The 17,760-nt window shown below is 33.2% G+C and overlaps 2 protein-coding genes across 2 annotated transcripts; one reads left to right on the top strand and one right to left on the bottom strand.

The window, feature by feature from the left end:
• Positions 1–616: 616 nt before the first annotated feature.
• Positions 617–3,201, bottom strand: LOC106142348 (autophagy protein 12-like). Its single transcript, XM_013344077.2, has 3 exons — positions 2,872–3,201; positions 1,565–1,701; positions 617–742 (listed from the first exon to the last, which is right to left on the bottom strand). Exons 1-3 carry the CDS (start codon positions 2,975–2,977, stop codon positions 620–622), a joined length of 366 nt encoding a protein of 121 aa, XP_013199531.1. The 5' UTR covers positions 2,978–3,201; the 3' UTR covers positions 617–619.
• Positions 3,202–3,775: 574 nt separating this feature from the next.
• On the top strand, positions 3,776–17,017 carry LOC106142359 (uncharacterized). Its single transcript, XM_013344091.2, has 4 exons — positions 3,776–4,156; positions 4,583–4,737; positions 14,317–14,402; positions 14,903–17,017. Exons 2-4 carry the CDS (start codon positions 4,593–4,595, stop codon positions 15,938–15,940), a joined length of 1,269 nt encoding a protein of 422 aa, XP_013199545.1. The 5' UTR covers positions 3,776–4,156; positions 4,583–4,592; the 3' UTR covers positions 15,941–17,017.
• Positions 17,018–17,760: the final 743 nt, after the last annotated feature.

Raw genomic sequence — 17,760 nt, forward strand, 5'->3', positions numbered from 1 at the left:
TAGTTGCAGTGTGATGTTATATAGCCTAAAGCCCACATCGATAAATGATCTATTCAACGCAAAAAGAATTTTTCAATTCGAACCAGTAGTTCCTGAGATAATTTGGACAGAGCCAACAGTCAAAAAGAAAAAAAAAGAGTAGATAAAGACTGATAAAGTAAAAAAGACTGATAGGCTGTGGCCTATCAGTCTTTTTTAGACTGCTCTGACAAAAACTGGCATAATTACTATCTTGAAAACAAATAAGGGCTGAATTAGAGCATTAAAAAAAAATTGTATAATAAAAACGGCCTTTGCTTAAAAATTACAATATGTTACAAAACTTATCCCCTGTAACTTACAAATCTATTCGTATTATTTACATTTTTTATTACTAGATTTGTATGACTATTGCTGATTCATATCTGATACAAAGTGTTTCATTATGACTCTACAGCAAGGCATTGATGCCGAAATTATGAAAATTCAGACCTATGCCGAAATACCAGGCAGATATTAACATATTTGTTTTTTATAAAACTGCTGAACCAAAATGTAAGTTAAAGCAAATTTAACTACCCATTTTTGTCTTCAATAAATTCAAAATAACATACATATTTTATTAATTTCAAAGGGCCAGTCAGCCCCATGCTTGGCTTTTGCAATAGTTTAACACCAATTTGCCATCTGTTCCGAAACATTCGTACAAATTCTTCACCATTTGGTCAGGCGACGGAGCGAAGGTCTGGTTGACATATAGAAACTGAAACAAATAATAATAGTTTATAATACATACATACATATAATCACGTCTATATCCCCTGCGGGTAGACAGAGCCAACAGTCTTAAAAAGACTGATAGGCCACGTTCAGCTATTTGGCTAAATGATAGAATTGAGATTCAAATAGTGTCAGGTTGCTAGCCCATCGCCTAAAAAAATAATCTCAAGTTTGCAAGCCTATTCCTTAGTCGCCTTTTACGACATCCATGGGAAAGAGATGGAGTGGTCCTATTCTTTTTTGTATTGGTGCCGGGAACCACACGGCAATACGGTTTATAATAATAATAGTTTATTTATTTTTCTCCACAATAATTTATACAAAATACAGTTGACAAAATATACAGCGCTTATAGCACACAAGTCTAGTAGATTGGAAACAAATAATTGTGGAGAACTGGTGCCCATGCTAGGCTCCTGAGGTCTCTCTCAATGTTGTAATTAAATAAAAGAACAAGATGTGACAGGTTCTACCTATGTCTAACTGGTTGACGCAAAAAAAAATTACTTGTCAACATTTGTGAATGAGAATAGTGATGATTACTGATGATTTCTTGACAATATGAGCTTTTAATAAGGTCTGAAGTAACAGTACCAACATAATTTACTCTAAACTTGGGATTCTTCTTATTGGCTATCAGCTAGCAACCTGTCACTCTTTGAATTAAATTTTCATCATTAAGCCATACAGCTGAACATGGCCTTTCAGTCTTTTCAAGACTGTTGGCTCTGTCTACCCCGCAAGGGATATAGACCTGACCATATGTATGTATGTTCCTTATTCTAAGCAAAGAACTAATACCAACCAGTTTTTCATCAGGTTCTAATTTGAGATATTTCTTAACAAACTCCATGATCCATCCGATTTGTTTCTCCGCATCAACAGCCCATTTTTTCTTCTTCATTATGGGAGCATTGCCTGTTGCTTTCAGCAGTATGTCAACTGGAAAATAAAATTTATGTTCATAATGTTTTTTTTTTATTACTTTTTAAATTAGGATCAGAGTGTGGCGAAATCTATATGCCACAAGTCACAAAAATAAAATTCGCTATCGGTCAAGAACAGTGAAAAACCTAAATCGCGCAAGCAAAGATTCCAGGGATAAATGCTCCAGCATAAATACAACCTCCAACACAACATCGTCAGAACCGCCGCCTAGCCTAGCGGAAGATCTTCCCTTTGGTGGCGGTCAAGCCAAATAATCGCTCCCGCTACAAGGGTTTGTTTTAGCAACCTCTTGAAGGTATAGCAAATAGGTGGTGTCTGATGTAATAATTATGACATGAAGAATGCTGACTAATATCACATAGTGGTCAAAGGCATACCCCAGGTTCCTCTCCAAAAAGGTGAGGATAGAACTGGGGGAAAGCCAGAAGAAGAACAAGACTGATTACTAATACTGGTGTCTTTGTGTTGTTGGGGTCTACTAAATTGGGCTTAAGGTCAAGAGTACCCAAAACCTATGCATGCATGAAGAGTTATGCATGTGTATGAAGCAAGAAAGTATGCAGCATGGCAAGTAGAAAGACTATTTAATCTTTGTTGTAACAGAAGTTCCTAATTGTTTAGCATGTATTTTGAAGTGATGGTAGTTTATCAAACTCAAAGAGCCTAAAGGTACACAAGTTGGAATCATGCTAGCCTGTGGCATTTACTACTTTAATTATTATTTTCTTTATGAAAATTTAAGTGTGTCTTGTTGCAATCTTAGTTTAAAATTTCAAGATGTTAGTGTTGGAAACAACTCAATTAAAAATCTTTATTGCATATTTTATGTGAACAGTATGGAATGGTACCATTCTGAAATGTCAGGAACCACACAGCTTTCCACAATATTCTTTATCTTCAATAAGTAAAAGGCGACTAAGGTAGTGGCTTATAAACCTTTGGATTCCTCTAGTAGGCGATGGGCTAGCAAGCTGTCGTGATATGAATCTTAATTCTATCGTTAAGCCTAATAACTGAACGTGGACTAGGTATCAGTCTTTTAAGACTGCTAGCTCTGTCTACCCCGCAAGGGATTGGACGTGATAATATGAATGAATGAACGAATATTTTATCTAGGGGAACAGATGCGAGGTTTTCCAAGGGTATTGCGTATCGTTAACTTACTCTTTACTTTGTCCGTCTTTCCGCTATCACCATTATCCTTCTCGCAGTCCCCTTTGGAACCATCGGCCACATTGGATCCATCTTCTGATTGCTTATCTTCGCTCATAATATTAGGATGGTATAGGACAAACTTATTACTAGCAATGTCGGGCAAATTGAATCAAATATTTATTGGTAGTAAACAAATATATAAAATGAAAAAATCCAGTCAATGAGTCACTTTCACTAAAACGAACACAATTTATTTCGATTCGAACAATCGACTGCGAAAAAATCAAATAAAACAAAACATGGAATTTGGATTGGCTTGAAATACATACATTGACAGTGACACTGACAGTCACGAGGCAAAGACATTTTTGTCCTCCCAAGCTTAGCGTTTCCGTGTTCCCCATAAAAGGTTGCCAACTTTTATTTTTTAGTTTAAAAGTAGTAAGAAGTTTTGGTAGCTTTTCTAAAAATTTTTGTAGAACTTCAAATTTAACTTCTAATTTGAGCTAAGAAACTTTTATCATTTATCAAATCAATAATTTATCATTAAGCTATACAGCTGAAGGAAACCTTTCAGTCTTTGCGAGATGGTTGGCTCTGTCTACCCCGTTAGGTTTTGTAAATGTACATATGTAAAATAGATTTAATATTATCACACAACATGTCCGCATATCAACCAAATACAACCTTGAATAATCAAAAGCTCTATCCGGAAATGTATATCATAATATACAAACTCCAACCATATGAGTGTATATTATAATATGCCATTTCGGATATTAAAACCCTTAAATTAAAACGTGATAATTATTTGTGAGCGTTTTTTAGGACTGATTAAGCGTCTTTTCATAGAAGGCAGTTGGCAACAGTGAACTCAATTGTCATGTCAATAATTTAAATAAAATAAATTTCACTTCATTTTGAGTTGAGCGTGCGTTCGTGCAGTTCTGTGCAGCTTGTATTATTTGACACGACGCAGCGCCTTTTGCGCTTAGGAGTTCCTTATTAATATATAGTGACGTAATTTTTAGAGTCCCTGTACGAATACGCTTGGTGTCTTCCATTATCAGGATTGACGAACTAAGGGTCTCCATGTACCTGAATAAAAGTAACAGCTGACAAAGAGCCCTGGAGCGGCTGAAACGAAGGCCGAACTACATCTCGAGAAGGTATTCAAGTTGCGGGTCTCTGTGCTTCTGCTTCTATATTTTGAAAATTTTGAAGAAAAACAAGTTTGTCACCAACTTCAGAAAGATTTAACCTGAAAGAGTTCATCTTACTAGATAATTTTAAGGTAAGTTACCAATAATTCAAAAAAAAATTAATAGCTACCTCCAATTAAAAAAATCTAAAAAGTTTGTTATTCCACTGAATTCTTGAATGTTGTAACTACTTAAATAAATAATATTTGAGGAAGACAGAGAGTTATGTTTATGAAGAACTTTTATAAAAATTCTCTATCTCTCAAAAAAGGCTCAATAAAAAGTAGAAGCGGAGAAATAAATATAGGTACCTACACCAATTTCAAAATATGTTGAACCTACTGCTGTTTGAGTAGAAATTGGAAAGACAGTGTCAAAGGGAAAGAAAGATAACTTGATATTTTTAAATGACTTCAAATGAGGAGGATTTCTTAATTGAACGGTTCTTTTTATATTAAAAAGTAATTTTTAAATTTCTTTGTAAAGTACCCTACATTTCATATTTTTTTTTATTTCAGATTAATCATCATGAAAAGTACTGAAATAGCCAGCTGGAAGACCAAAGAAGATGTCCTCCAAGATTTGGGGGCATTTGGGCAGATGGGGAATGTGGATAATTATCTTGTGATTGGGAACAGGCCGCCACCTCCTTTGAGGGAAGACCTGGGTGATGGTATGTACTTATTCTTATTAACTATTTAATTTTTTTAACAATATACAGATTGAAATGCTTAAAAGGCAACATTCGAACATTAACACACAACAACACATTTTGCGATTCATTTTTATATTATAGATAACAATAGAAATCAGTACTATCTCAGAAAGCTTAAGATGTCTACTTTGCTACAAAAAAAAGAAAGAGTAAATAATTAACTTAGTCAAGTAACTATTTCTACTTTCTTAAATTTGACAGTTTTATAAGGTTCAAATCCTAGTGCTTTCAAGAACTAATAGTAATTAATTACCTACTCTTTTTTATGTGTGTGTGTGTGTCTGGTTTCTGACCGATGCCCTTGCATACATAAAATCACGCCTCTTTCCCGGAGGGGTAGGTAGAGACATCTTTCCACTTGCCACGATCCACTGTGGAATATGATAGAACAAAAGCATATCAAAAATCACTTTTATTACTGACAAATATAAAGATACCTTTGTACATAATTTAATAGTTCAAATCTTGAACTTCATTATTATGTACCTTATTTTTTATTGCATACATTATAAGTAAATGATTTTTTGTACCAAAGTTCAACTTTTATGCAGCTAAATATTTTACGTTCTTGATCTACCATTTTCAAATCATTAAAATTGAAAGTGATAGGTACAAAGTATTGTATATTTTTGGAAAGCTTGTCTATCGAAGATTTGAAAAAAATATATAACATTTATATGTTATTCAAACATATGAATATAAAAGTGTTAATCGTACCGTAGTAGAAATAAAGGTATCTTCAAATTTCGTCGAAGGTTTTAACACTTACCCACGTTTGCCCACTCTTTGAAAATGTTATAAAATTAAATTACTAATACTTGTTTAAAACATATATAAAAATTAGCTGCTACTTCCTGCTACTTACGAATAAAATTAAAAAAAATATCTACAAAGTACTCTTCGTGGGAACAAAATCAACAGTTGCGGTTTAATTGGTTGACGAGTCTTATCAATGCTTTGCATGTATATAGGTATACTTATCAATTGAATTTATTAAATTTGATAATTTTTGGTTTCATTTCCTTTGAGAAAATAGATATTTGAAATAATTCACACGGTACTAAATAGTATAAAAATAAAAGTAAAAAAAATATGTCTTCATAACAAATTCAGTTTACGCTTGCAAATAGTACGGTTAAACATCATTTTTGCAAGCTTTATCATTTGGTGTAATGATAAATGCTAAGAAATTTGGTGAGTATGCATAGGAAACTGCAAGAAATTATGGGAGTAAATATAGTTGGTATTATATGCCATCATCTGTTCACAAAATTTTAATTCACGGAGAAAGTATTATAAACAATTTTGCAGTATTAACTATCGGACAGCTTTCTGAAGATGCCCAAGAGTCCCGAGTCCTTATTAAGGACTATAAAAAATTTCGTCTTCATCACTCACGAAAATGTTCCCGAAGAGCAACAAATAAAGATGTGTTTCATACACTGCTATATACATCTGATCCGTACCTATATAACGAGCATAAGAAAGCCATATGTAAAAAATGATGAAGATACTCTACATCTTCTCAAAGTTCACGAGCTTATAACAGATCCTGAAGCTCGCCAGGTATAAGAAGGAAGTGCAGAATTTGTTATTAAAATTTAGACATTGATATATTAATGTAAACTATTTCTAAGCTAATAATATTTCGATTACTTTTTTCATAACTTATCTAGTACTTTTTTTATTCAGCTTTATATATTATTATTCCTAATTATTCCTAATTATTCCTATACGTGCAATAACTTGCATTTTTTTAATTTTAATCATTATAAGATACTTAGCTTAACAGTTAGCCTAACTACTAGTTTTAAGAAATATATACTCATATAAATGTTTAAAAAAATGTATCATCAAATATATACCACATATGAACTGACGCGACTTTTAAATAAAAAAATAAAAAACTAATGCGTTATTCTATTTTAACGGAAGTTACATATATAATTCCATGTATATCACTTCATATATGTGCAAAATTTCATAGCTTTATCTTTTGAATTGACGGTTCTACAGATTTTTGATCCGAAACGGACCCATATTTTCCACAGTGCGATCCCTGCATATTTCTTTTGCTTCATCCACATTCAAAACTCTCATCATATCCAAGCTCGTCGGTTTCGGGAAATCTTGATGTTGTTACGGTGAATAAATCTGCATGTTCATACAATTACATTTATGTGTCATGAGTGTTACATAATATGGTTTATTTTTTATGTATTATCAGTGTTTAAAAATGTATTGTTAATTTACACACTGGCCGCTTACAGAAAAGTTATAACTTTATGTATCGAAAAAGTACGATCGTCAATTGTTAATTTTCACAACAATGATTTAAGACACATTGAAGTTAGGATTATTTTAATGTTTTACGCGTTTTATTATATGTAGTTATCTATATTTTTACCAACACACAGTATTTAACTTTACATCCCGGCTAATTATCTAAACAATCAGCATGATAAAGACAGTAGGTACTTAGTTCAAGCAATTTTATTCATTTCATGTTGATGGAGGTTCTCAGAATCATGATATGTAATTAATTAAGTTTCAGGGCACTTTGCTGATAACATACAAAGATTTAGTTGTTTGAAACTTTATTTTTAGGCCAAGTTATTGATAAGGGACGCGGGTTAACATTTGAATCTGTTAGTTTTGAGTTTGGCTTAATGTATTTATGAGTAACTACATTGTCCCCTGGCTCCGTTCGTTTAAAACGAAAGATGACGTTAATTTCCCGCGTAAATTTTGTGTGACCCATCTAATATTTTCTACAATTTTAAAATCTCAAATTTCGAAACTATAGGTACACAACGTTCCTGATCATATGTAGTCAATCAAGATGAAAAAAATTAAATAAAAATAAAACAAATGAAATCGGTAAACGGTAAAGATATGAAACAAACAAATAAAATTGATGATATTAATTATTATAAATATAAATAAGTAAGTGCCTACCTTCATAATTCATTATATGTATTGAATGTATAATGAAGTCAGGTACTCATTTATAAATTTTTTAAATTATGTGCAGATGATATTTTTAACAGAATTTTTTTTTAACTCTAAATATATAAATCTAAAAAGTATTGTTTTCACTCATTATTAAATCTTACCGCTTGCATAGTCAGAAAGTGCTTATGCGAATTGTTAAATTACATTTGACACATTTAAACCAAGTAAAAACAGTAATTTTTGCGATTAAGCATATATTACATATTGCTTGTAAGCTTGTCGAATAAAAAAAATGATAAATCAATTTTAAAGAATATACGTAGGTACATAATTTTGCAAGTTTTGTTATCTGGTATAATGACATATGCTAAGAAATTCGGTTAAAGAAATATAGATAATTAAATACTTTAAAAAAAATTACGAAGAGAGTTATAAATAAAAAATACATATAAGTGGAACAATGTTATCGGTTTTTGAGAACAAGTTTTTTTTTATGGGTCATGCACGCACATGTGACGCCTTTTAAGCCACTTGAGTCTCTTTTCATTATTGATGGCAATGGTATTCAGGTAGGTACTCGAAAGGAATTTATGAACATTTAAAGTTTATGCTCACTATGGGACCAGTGGAGTGGGAAGGCCTAGATGAACGTATCTTGAGAAGTATCAAGAGTACCCACGAGCATGAAGTCTTGATGAAGCGAAAGAAGTATGCAGGGATCCTGGCAAGGGGAAAGATGTAGTCTATCCTACCCCTTTGGGAAGAAGGCGTGATTTATGTATGTATGTAAGTTTATGCCCAAGACTTCACGTGGCATTATGGCAAAAATCTCGTCCGCGCGCCGAGTCGGTTAGCAGTAACTTTTTGTGTTCCGAACAAATTAAATTGTAAAGTATGTAATTTTATTACGATCTCGGACAAAATGTATATCATGGTGCAGACAAAATAGTGGCCGATCTTTCCCTACTGTCAGTGTCCATTAAATCACTTCTATTGTGCTACTAATAAGTGAATTATAACCCGCTCATATTGGTGTAATCTTCGTGCATTGTTTACGCGACACAAGGCGGTGAGTCACAGCGAGCGACCGAGCTACCTGCATCCTACCTTCTATCGCTCGCTAATTTAGTTACGTTTATTAAGTTGTATTTATTGCTGCGCTGACACTTCTCATTATAATACTTACTAATTGCTATCATGGAGAAATGCTTGGGCTGTAATTCGAACATTATATCGACCGAGTTGCTTCGTTGCGACCATTGTCAAGGAGCTTATCACTATAAATGTTTGAATATGGATTTAATCACATATAAAACGATCTTGAATAGCAAAAATACGTGGAGTTGCCCCACTTGCGCCAATATAACGAGACGTAAAGGTGATAACACTCATACCCCGGTGCGCCGTGTGCACGGGCTTAATGACTCATCGATGTCCTGCGATAACTCAATAATTGATCAAACTGATGTCACTCAAGAAGGCGGGTCCGTCACACTTCGTCAGATAAGCCTATTATTGGATTCAAAATTTAAAACATTCAAGGATGACATCTTTACAGAAATAAAGGCAGTGGTGAAATTAGAAGTGCAGGCTGCGATCACTGACTGGAAGAGTGACTTTAGTAGCACGACTCACCTGTTAGAAGATGGACAAAAAGAAATCAAATGCAATTTAAGCTCTATTGATGTGAGGGTTCGAGATCTGGATTCCCAAAAAACAAAGTTATTAAACGACATTTGTGACCTTGACCGTAGGGTTAAGTCACATGAAATGTTATCTCGTAGCTCAAATTTAGAGATTCAAGCTTTACCAGAAAAGCGCGGAGAAAATGTTGTGACTATATTTAAAAAAATATGCGACATCGTTGGTTACTCAATCTCAGACTCGGAAATATATGCATGCCGCAGAGTCGCGAAAATTGATAGTACGTCAAGTCGCCCACGCAATTTATTGGTCACTCTCCCCTCTCCGCGTCACCGGGATAGCATCCTGTCGGCCGTCAGGCGTTTCAACAAATCGAACTCCTCTAATCCACTGAACACAGATCACCTCGAAATAAGTGGCACTAGGCAAAAAGTATACGTGGTGGAGCACTTGTCACCTGACTGCAAGAAACTTTATGCAGCCGCACGAAAAGTGGCTAAAGAAAAGGCTCACACATTTGTATGGGTTAAATTCGGTCAAATTTTCATGAGAAAGAATGAGAAATCTCCTGCCATTTTGATCCGAGACTTGGAAAGTTTAAAGAAAGTAGTTTAAGTCACATTAAATATTACGTAGTTTTCTTTTGTATTTTTAATGTTTATATATTACCAAAATGTTAATCGCATGAGAACAAAAACGACCGAACTATTTTTAAATGTGTTGAATAATGATTACGACCTAATTTGTTTGAACGAAACTAATCTCAACTCTAGTGTTTTCGATGCGGAATTGTTTGATAAGCGGTATAATATTTTTCGTAGAGATCGATCCGACTGCTCATCTGCTGAGAAAGTTGAAGGAGGTGGTATTGTTATGGCAGCTAAAAAATACCTTAAAATAGTACGTAGGCATGAATGGGAAAGTCAATTTGAAGACATTTGGCTATCTTTGATTCCGAACTCAAATAAACGATCGCCATTTCATATATGTCTCTGTTATTTACCACCCGACATGAGCTTGAACAACGTTATTCAGTTTTTTGAGCACTGCCAGAATGTAATACTAAGTAATGGTCTAAATGACTCATTCCTATTGCTCGGAGATTTTAATATCCCTAAAGTATCTTGGAAGAAAAGTAACTCTCATAACTTTCTTGAACCGAACGACGTGACTCATGCTCGTGGCCCTATCCTGTTGGAAACAATGACGCTGTGCGATTTGCAGCAGTATAATCACTTACTAAATGTTAATGACAGACTGCTTGATCTTATTTTATATAATAACAATAATATAAAAGTAGACAGTGTTGAACCTCTTCTCAAATTGGAAGGACATCACCCATCCATATTAGTGGAGATCATTGAATCGCAGCCATTTTCATGTATTAATCATAATCCTAATTCCCATAGACTTAATTATTGGAAATGTCAATATACTCAAATAAAGGAATCTTTAGCATCTATCGACTGGCAAGATCTTCTATCCGATCCCAACATTGATGTTGCCCTTAACATTTTTTACAAAAAACTGAATAACATAATACGCAGATACACTCCTTTGCAAAAATGTAAGTCTCCTAAATTTCCACACTGGTATAGTAATGCTTTAATTAATTGTTTAAAAGAAAAACATAAATATCACATAAAATTTAAAAAGTACGGGAACCCTCGGGATTACGATACATTTGATTTGTTGCGTCATAGAAGCAAAAAGATGATACATGAATGCTATAAACATTTTATACAAACTACAGAAAGTGATATGCGACATAATTTAAAAGCTTTTTGGAGGTATGTCAATAGTAAGAAGACTTCTAATTCCATTCCCCAGAATATGTCCCATATGAATGAAACATCGTCAGACCCTCAGGGTGTCTGTGAATTATTTGCGAATTATTTTAAATCTGTATACGAGTTACCTACAGTTTGTCCCACTGATACAACCCATATGTCGAACCAAATTATTTTAGATCATATTTATATTAAACACGAGGATATTATCAGGTCTATCAAGGAACTTGACCCTAACAAGGGTGCTGGACCTGATGCAATACCGGTTAGATTTATTAAAACTTGTGCTAATGAATTGAGTATCCCATTAGAAATCCTATTTAATAAATCACTGAAAGCTGGTCGCTTTCCAGATTATTGGAAATCAAGTTATTTAATACCTATATTTAAATCTGGAGACAAACATAAGTGCGAAAATTACCGTCCCATAAGCATACTGTCATGTCTGGCTAAGCTTTTTGAGTTCCTTGTATATCCCTTTCTCTTAAGTCATTTTAAACATCATATATCACAATTTCAGCATGGTTTTATCCCTGGTCGATCCACTATTAGTAATTTATTGGTTTACAAATCTTACATATGCAATGCCTTTGATAAGCGGCATCAAGTAGACTCCATATATACCGACTTCTCGAAGGCATTCGATAAGGTGAATCACCCTTTGTTGATCAGGAAACTTGCACGTTATGGAGTTCACGGTTCACTCTTACGTTGGATTAATTCATACATCTCCAATCGTAGTCTAATGGTAGCTGTCAAGGGTTATTTGTCGGGTCCAATAGCAGTTACATCTGGCGTGCCACAGGGCTCAATTCTAGGCCCATTACTCTTCATAATTTTTATAAACGATTTGGTTGATGCTATTGACAGCAATTGCTTACTATACGCAGATGATTTAAAATTGTTTCGATCCATTTCTAATTACAGTGATTGTAATACATTACAATCCGATATTGATAAAGTACATGAATGGTGTCTTTTAAACTCCATGTACCTAAATATTAATAAATGTTTTGTTATATCATTTTGCACGAAAGAACCAAAATTTAGATTTAACTACAACATCAATTGCCAAAATTTGGAACGTAAGAACGTAGCTAGAGACTTGGGAGTAATGTTTGATTATCAGCTTTCCTTCCGTACTCATTTTAGCCAAATCATGAACAAAAGCAATAGACTTAATGGTTTTATCCTTCGTTTATCAAAAGAGTTTCGAAATCCAAATACTGCAAATTACCTATACACAGCCATAGTGCGTCCATTGGTAGAATATGGTTCTATAATTTGGTCACCATATTATAAGGTTCACCAGGATAATATTGAGAGAATCCAAAAGCGATATTTAACTGCTGTTTGTCGCAGATATAGACTTTGTAGAGAATTAGATTGTTACGATGCTAAGTTACATTACTTTAAAACGTCTTCCTTGATATGTCGCAGGCAAAGAAATGAGCTTATATTTTTATATAAAATCATAAATTCCGATATTGATTGCCCTGAACTCTTAATGCAAATAAATTTTAATACCAATCACCGTTCTCGCCATGCTCCAACATTTTTTGTTCCGTTTTTCCGAAACAGGATCTCCTTCAACAATCCGCTCTCGGTCATGTGTAGATCGTATAATAAAGCTAATATTAATGGATTAGATATTTTTAGCCAGAGTATCAAGCAATTCCGAAATTTTTTAATTATGTTGTTCCCCTAGAGTCTATTTTATTTTATTTTATTTTTGTATCCTTTTCCCCACTTTCTATAAAAACCATTGATTTGTGATAACTTTCTGAGCTACTTCGTTGTTTTTGTTTTAATGTCTTGTTGTTTGAGTTCATGTTCTGTTAATGACTCATTTTACATGATCATGCTGTGTACACTAAAGTTGGACATTTTACTTGTTCATTATATATACATTTCCTAAGGATAATAATGCAATTCTGTAATCTGTCTGTATGTGTACCTTAATAAATAAAATAAAATAAAATTATGTTTGGCGCAACATTCGGTAACTTGATTCGCGTCGAATTAAATAAATGATATTATGTTGGTAGGTACCTACCTATAGATCAAAGAGATCGTTCTTAGAATTGTATTTGTATAAACTAGTTGCGTACACGTTAACATTGTAATACCTACATATTCCAGAGACTATTTATAATTTTACTTTCATTCAAGTAAATATCTTAACAAATAAAATTAAGTATTGCTCGCCTGTGATTGAATCTAAATTCTATCGTTAAGCCAAATGGCTGAACTTGGCTTATCAATCCTTTCGAGACTGTTGGCTCTCTCTACCCCACTAAGGATATTGTAGACGTGATTATCTTATATGTACTCTTATGTATGTGATTCGTTTCATTCGAGTTAGTTCCAACATCGCACTTGTCCTCAATATGAACTGGAAAAGTACACTGAAGTAGCCATACCGAATGCAATCATCGTGGTGGAATGCCTTGCGATTGCATGATGCCCTCAAAATGGCAAGAAGGGCGTACAGAGGAGTTCTAGTGGGTAGGCTGGCACATTAGGTGCTAGGAATCCCACACTCTCCCGGGTGAATACCCGGGGGTCGTCCGTAAAAAAGATTCTTCTTCGATACTAAGGGTTATAGCTGAGAGTCCTGTAGGTCCCATTCTGGGGCATGTCAATGTGCCCAATGCTCCGGATTGGTACCGCCGTAGAATTAGTGTTTCATTTTATTTAGTTTTACTTTTATATGTATTACTTACGTAGCTTTGTTCGGTATTTTCTATATCAACACCATTGACTGCGGTCTGAAAATAGGAATTAGAATTAACAAAAAAAAAGCCGCGTGAATCCAATATCTTTGTGTGACACAACGCCCTAAGTATATGTTGAGTCTCAATATCATATATCCACTTTATTAATCTTTGCATAGTTTAGAATTGCATTTTCTGTCTGATATTGGTATACAAAATGAACTGGAACAGTAGTTATAATTAGATTTAAGTGATGTGACGTCAATAAGTGATACCTTGTATCTAATTTTCAAAATAAATCTATTCTATTTTAATTAAAAATAAACACTAGTTAATCCATATTCCCATCCATATCCAATTATATATTGGTATTACCACCTATGGATATTGTGTGCTCTGGCCTTAATTCTTGTCATTTGATTTTGTTTCAGAATACAATATTCCCTTTGACAGCACAAGCTATGAAAATAAGTCGATGAAGCCAGATTTGAAAGGAATCACGCATTTTATCCGAATGGTGAGTTAAATATTGAGAGTAAGTTAATTTTTTTGTGAGAAGGTTCTCCGTTTTTTAATTAATAGATGTAGGTAACCTTGTACGCCATAACAACGGTTGCCATGAATGTTATTTATTTAGGAAGAATGTCAAAAACGACGTAGAAGATTCTTAATTTTTACGTTGAATAATATAGACATTTTAAACTGATTATTTTCTCCTTCTATCTTCGGTAAGAATAAATAACTTAATAACAATACTTTCTACAATAGACATATTATGTACCTAACACATCGAGGCAACTGAATTTTTAATAAGTAGTTCAAATGATTTTATGTAGATAAGGTAATATTGCTAATAAGGTCATGAGAGTCCGTGTAAAGCGGATCCCGGTCCTGATTTCGTCAGGGATGTAGTAACCGAAACAAACTCCAGTATATGTATAGCTGCTATACAAAAAACTATTAGAAAAGTAATTATGTGAGTGGTCATTTGACAAAAAGACATCTTATTTGTTTTAGCTGAATGACGAGGAAGATCCGAGCGAAGAAGAAACAAAACAAGGAACGTCGGCCGGTATAGTAATAAGTAAATTAAATCCTCTAGTCAAAGAATTCGTTCCTAGGACTCGTCATTCAAACTCGCTTTCTGTAGGTATAACAGCAAACAACAATTGTTTAAATAATCCTTCCAAATCTCGCCCTAATACTAATAGCTCTTCAAAATTATCTCATAAGAACGATAAAAAACCTGCAAAATCAATGACTAGTGTCGCAAGTTCTTCAAACACTACAAATTCAACTAGTCAAAACGGAAACGCAGTTATAAGTGATCAGGACATAAATGTAGGGGCTACATCAAATGATATCGTCCAGTTAACAAACGAATTGCGCAACAAAATCAGCAATACCCTGAAATCAGATTCGTTGAAGCATAAAAAAGAACGTAATGTGGCGATTGCTAATCTGTTGAGACTCCACTCGTTGAAGCCAAGTCCTTGTTCGTCAAAGCCAAGCCGAAGTTCGTCCAAGTCTAACATATCAACCTCAGTTGAAGGTAAAGAACCAACACTAATAACACCCGACTATTTCAAACATACTATTAATGATCCACCGATAGCATCTTCATCATGCAGTGAAAAAGCTGATAACGAAGCTAAATCTGAAACTGACACTGAAAGGATTGAAAATGGTGAACAAGCTAACACTGTACATCCTAGTATACAGGAATCTATTGAAAAAGTCAATAATTGGTTTGAGAAACCAAAAAGCGCTATAAAAAAGGCACCTTCTGTTTGTCTCGGCCCTGTTTCTTTTAAACGCAAAGATGCATCAGTACAATCTCCTACTGGGGACGTAGACAGTAAGTCGACCAAAACCATTACACCAACTGCACAGTTCAAGCCGTCAAAATACGCGGAAGATTTGGCTAAAAAATATATGGAGAGGAAACAAGAGGCCAAACGGCGGCAAATGACAATTTGGGATAATTTGGAGGATGAGCTTAAAAAAAAAGATGAGGTTATACGAAATAAACGGGCTGCTAATACAGACGATTAAATTTTGAGGCCTTTGTCAGCTGTAGGACAATATAGAAATTGAAAAAAAAAATTAATTTTAATTTTATATTAGCAATAACAACAAAATTGACTGTCTATGATGACTGATATATTATGCTTTAAAAATAGAATTCGAGTGCGCTAATTTTGAAATATTATGTGCTCAATTAACTCTTAAGTACAAGCGATGGCGTCTCGAAAAGAAAATTCTATTTGCAATGTAAATAATTAAAATTTTTTAAATTTATCAATTTTAATTAATTTCAAATAGTTAAACATTTTTGTACTGTAATTATGATTCGAATGGAATGTCGTATTAAGTTTAATTTACTAGCTAGTAAAAATATTTTTTACAAATTATGACATGTCAAATTATTTGACTAAAGTAGGATTAATAATGTCAAAAGTATTTTATATACCGTAATGTTTAATTACAGTTATTTTGCTATTACTATAAGACAATAGGATAGAATATGTAAGTTTAAATTGTCATTTTAAAAATGCCGTTTTTTAAACTTAGCCCAAGAGAAATATGACTACTTTAAGCAAGACGTTATGTTATATTTTATAATAGCTTATTTTTTAATTAAATAATTCGTCGAGTTTTTAACGAAGTAACCTACATATTTTTTATTTATCAATATACTATGGAATATAAAAAAAAATGTAGGTTGTAATTGTAAAATGCTTGATACGAAAATCCGTTCTGACTTGAATGAAACTGTAATTTCGCAAGCAAAAAAAAAAAAAAAATACATCGTTATTATTTTTTTAAATAAAAAAACAACAAAATTTCTTATTTTTATGTTGGTATCTACTTTTAATAGTGAAGGTGTGTCTAAAAGTAATGTTAATTTAAATAAATGCATTAAATGTATGCTTTAGAGGGCATAATGTGAAGAAAATGAAGTTAAATGGCCAAAGGTCCGAAGCATGAGAGATATGTTAATAGTTTATAGTATTTTTCATTAAAAAGGACCAAAGATCCGAAGGTAAGGAACTCTAAAGAATTTCTTGCAAAAGAATAGGTAGGTAAGAGAAAAAAAAAGGAGAAATAAGAGAAATTTTGCACAAAGAGGACATGTAAAGAGATAATTAGAGAGTGATATTGAAGGATGAAGCATAGAAACAAACATGAATAACAAGACAAAAAAAGAAAGAAGAAATAGATTATTTATAAGGAAAGTTATAAAAGAAAGATGTAACGTCAAAACGAATAAAATCATATCAGTGGACAAAATGAGATGGTTTGAAGATACATTGTGATGAGATTAGTGGGAATATGAAAGGTTAGGGTTACCTGGATGATAATTGTGATAGTATTCCATAGGTAACGTTGAGGAATTTTAAGTATTAAAATGTTTTATTACACATATTGTCTTAATAAATATCGACAAACCATCAAGATGAAGATATGTTATTCGAAAGAGTGTTTTTTATTTTTCAATTATTGCAATGTAGGGCACACTGGGAATTCATTGCGGCAACATTTATTATGTTTTTTATTATTAAATTGTCTGATATTTTGATTAAATATTTTTTACAGACAATGTTTATTTTTTCTATAGGTATTCTGTCCTCCACTAAAATAGAATACCTATTGGCCTATACTGCATACATAATGCTGAGTCATATGAATGGCATACCTATACAAAGTGAACTCCAGCGGGTTTCTTTACGAAATCACGAACGCTGACAAAGCCAAAATGACAATACCTGAGTAGGTATTTATCCATATTTCCATAAAGATAATATAAAAGTGTCGTCAAAACTTCTCGAATCGATTTTAATGAAATTTTGAATACATGTTTATATAACCTA

The sequence above is a fragment of the Amyelois transitella genome, chromosome 12 (genome assembly GCF_032362555.1).
Source record: "Amyelois transitella isolate CPQ chromosome 12, ilAmyTran1.1, whole genome shotgun sequence".
Classification (NCBI taxonomy): Eukaryota; Metazoa; Arthropoda; class Insecta; order Lepidoptera; family Pyralidae; genus Amyelois; species Amyelois transitella.

Coding starts and splice junctions, on each gene's coding strand:
- LOC106142348 (XM_013344077.2), bottom strand. CDS start 2,977: ATGAGCGAAGATAAGCAATCAGAAGATGGATCCAATGTGGCCGATGGT. Junction 1,702..2,871: donor AAAGACGGACAAAGTAAAGA/GTAAGTTAACGA, acceptor TTTATTTTCCAG/TTGACATACTGCTGAAAGCA. Junction 743..1,564: donor TAGAACCTGATGAAAAACTG/GTTGGTATTAGT, acceptor TATTTGTTTCAG/TTTCTATATGTCAACCAGAC.
- LOC106142359 (XM_013344091.2), top strand. CDS start 4,593: ATGAAAAGTACTGAAATAGCCAGCTGGAAGACCAAAGAAGATGTCCTC. Junction 4,738..14,316: donor GAGGGAAGACCTGGGTGATG/GTATGTACTTAT, acceptor ATTTTGTTTCAG/AATACAATATTCCCTTTGAC. Junction 14,403..14,902: donor TCACGCATTTTATCCGAATG/GTGAGTTAAATA, acceptor TATTTGTTTTAG/CTGAATGACGAGGAAGATCC.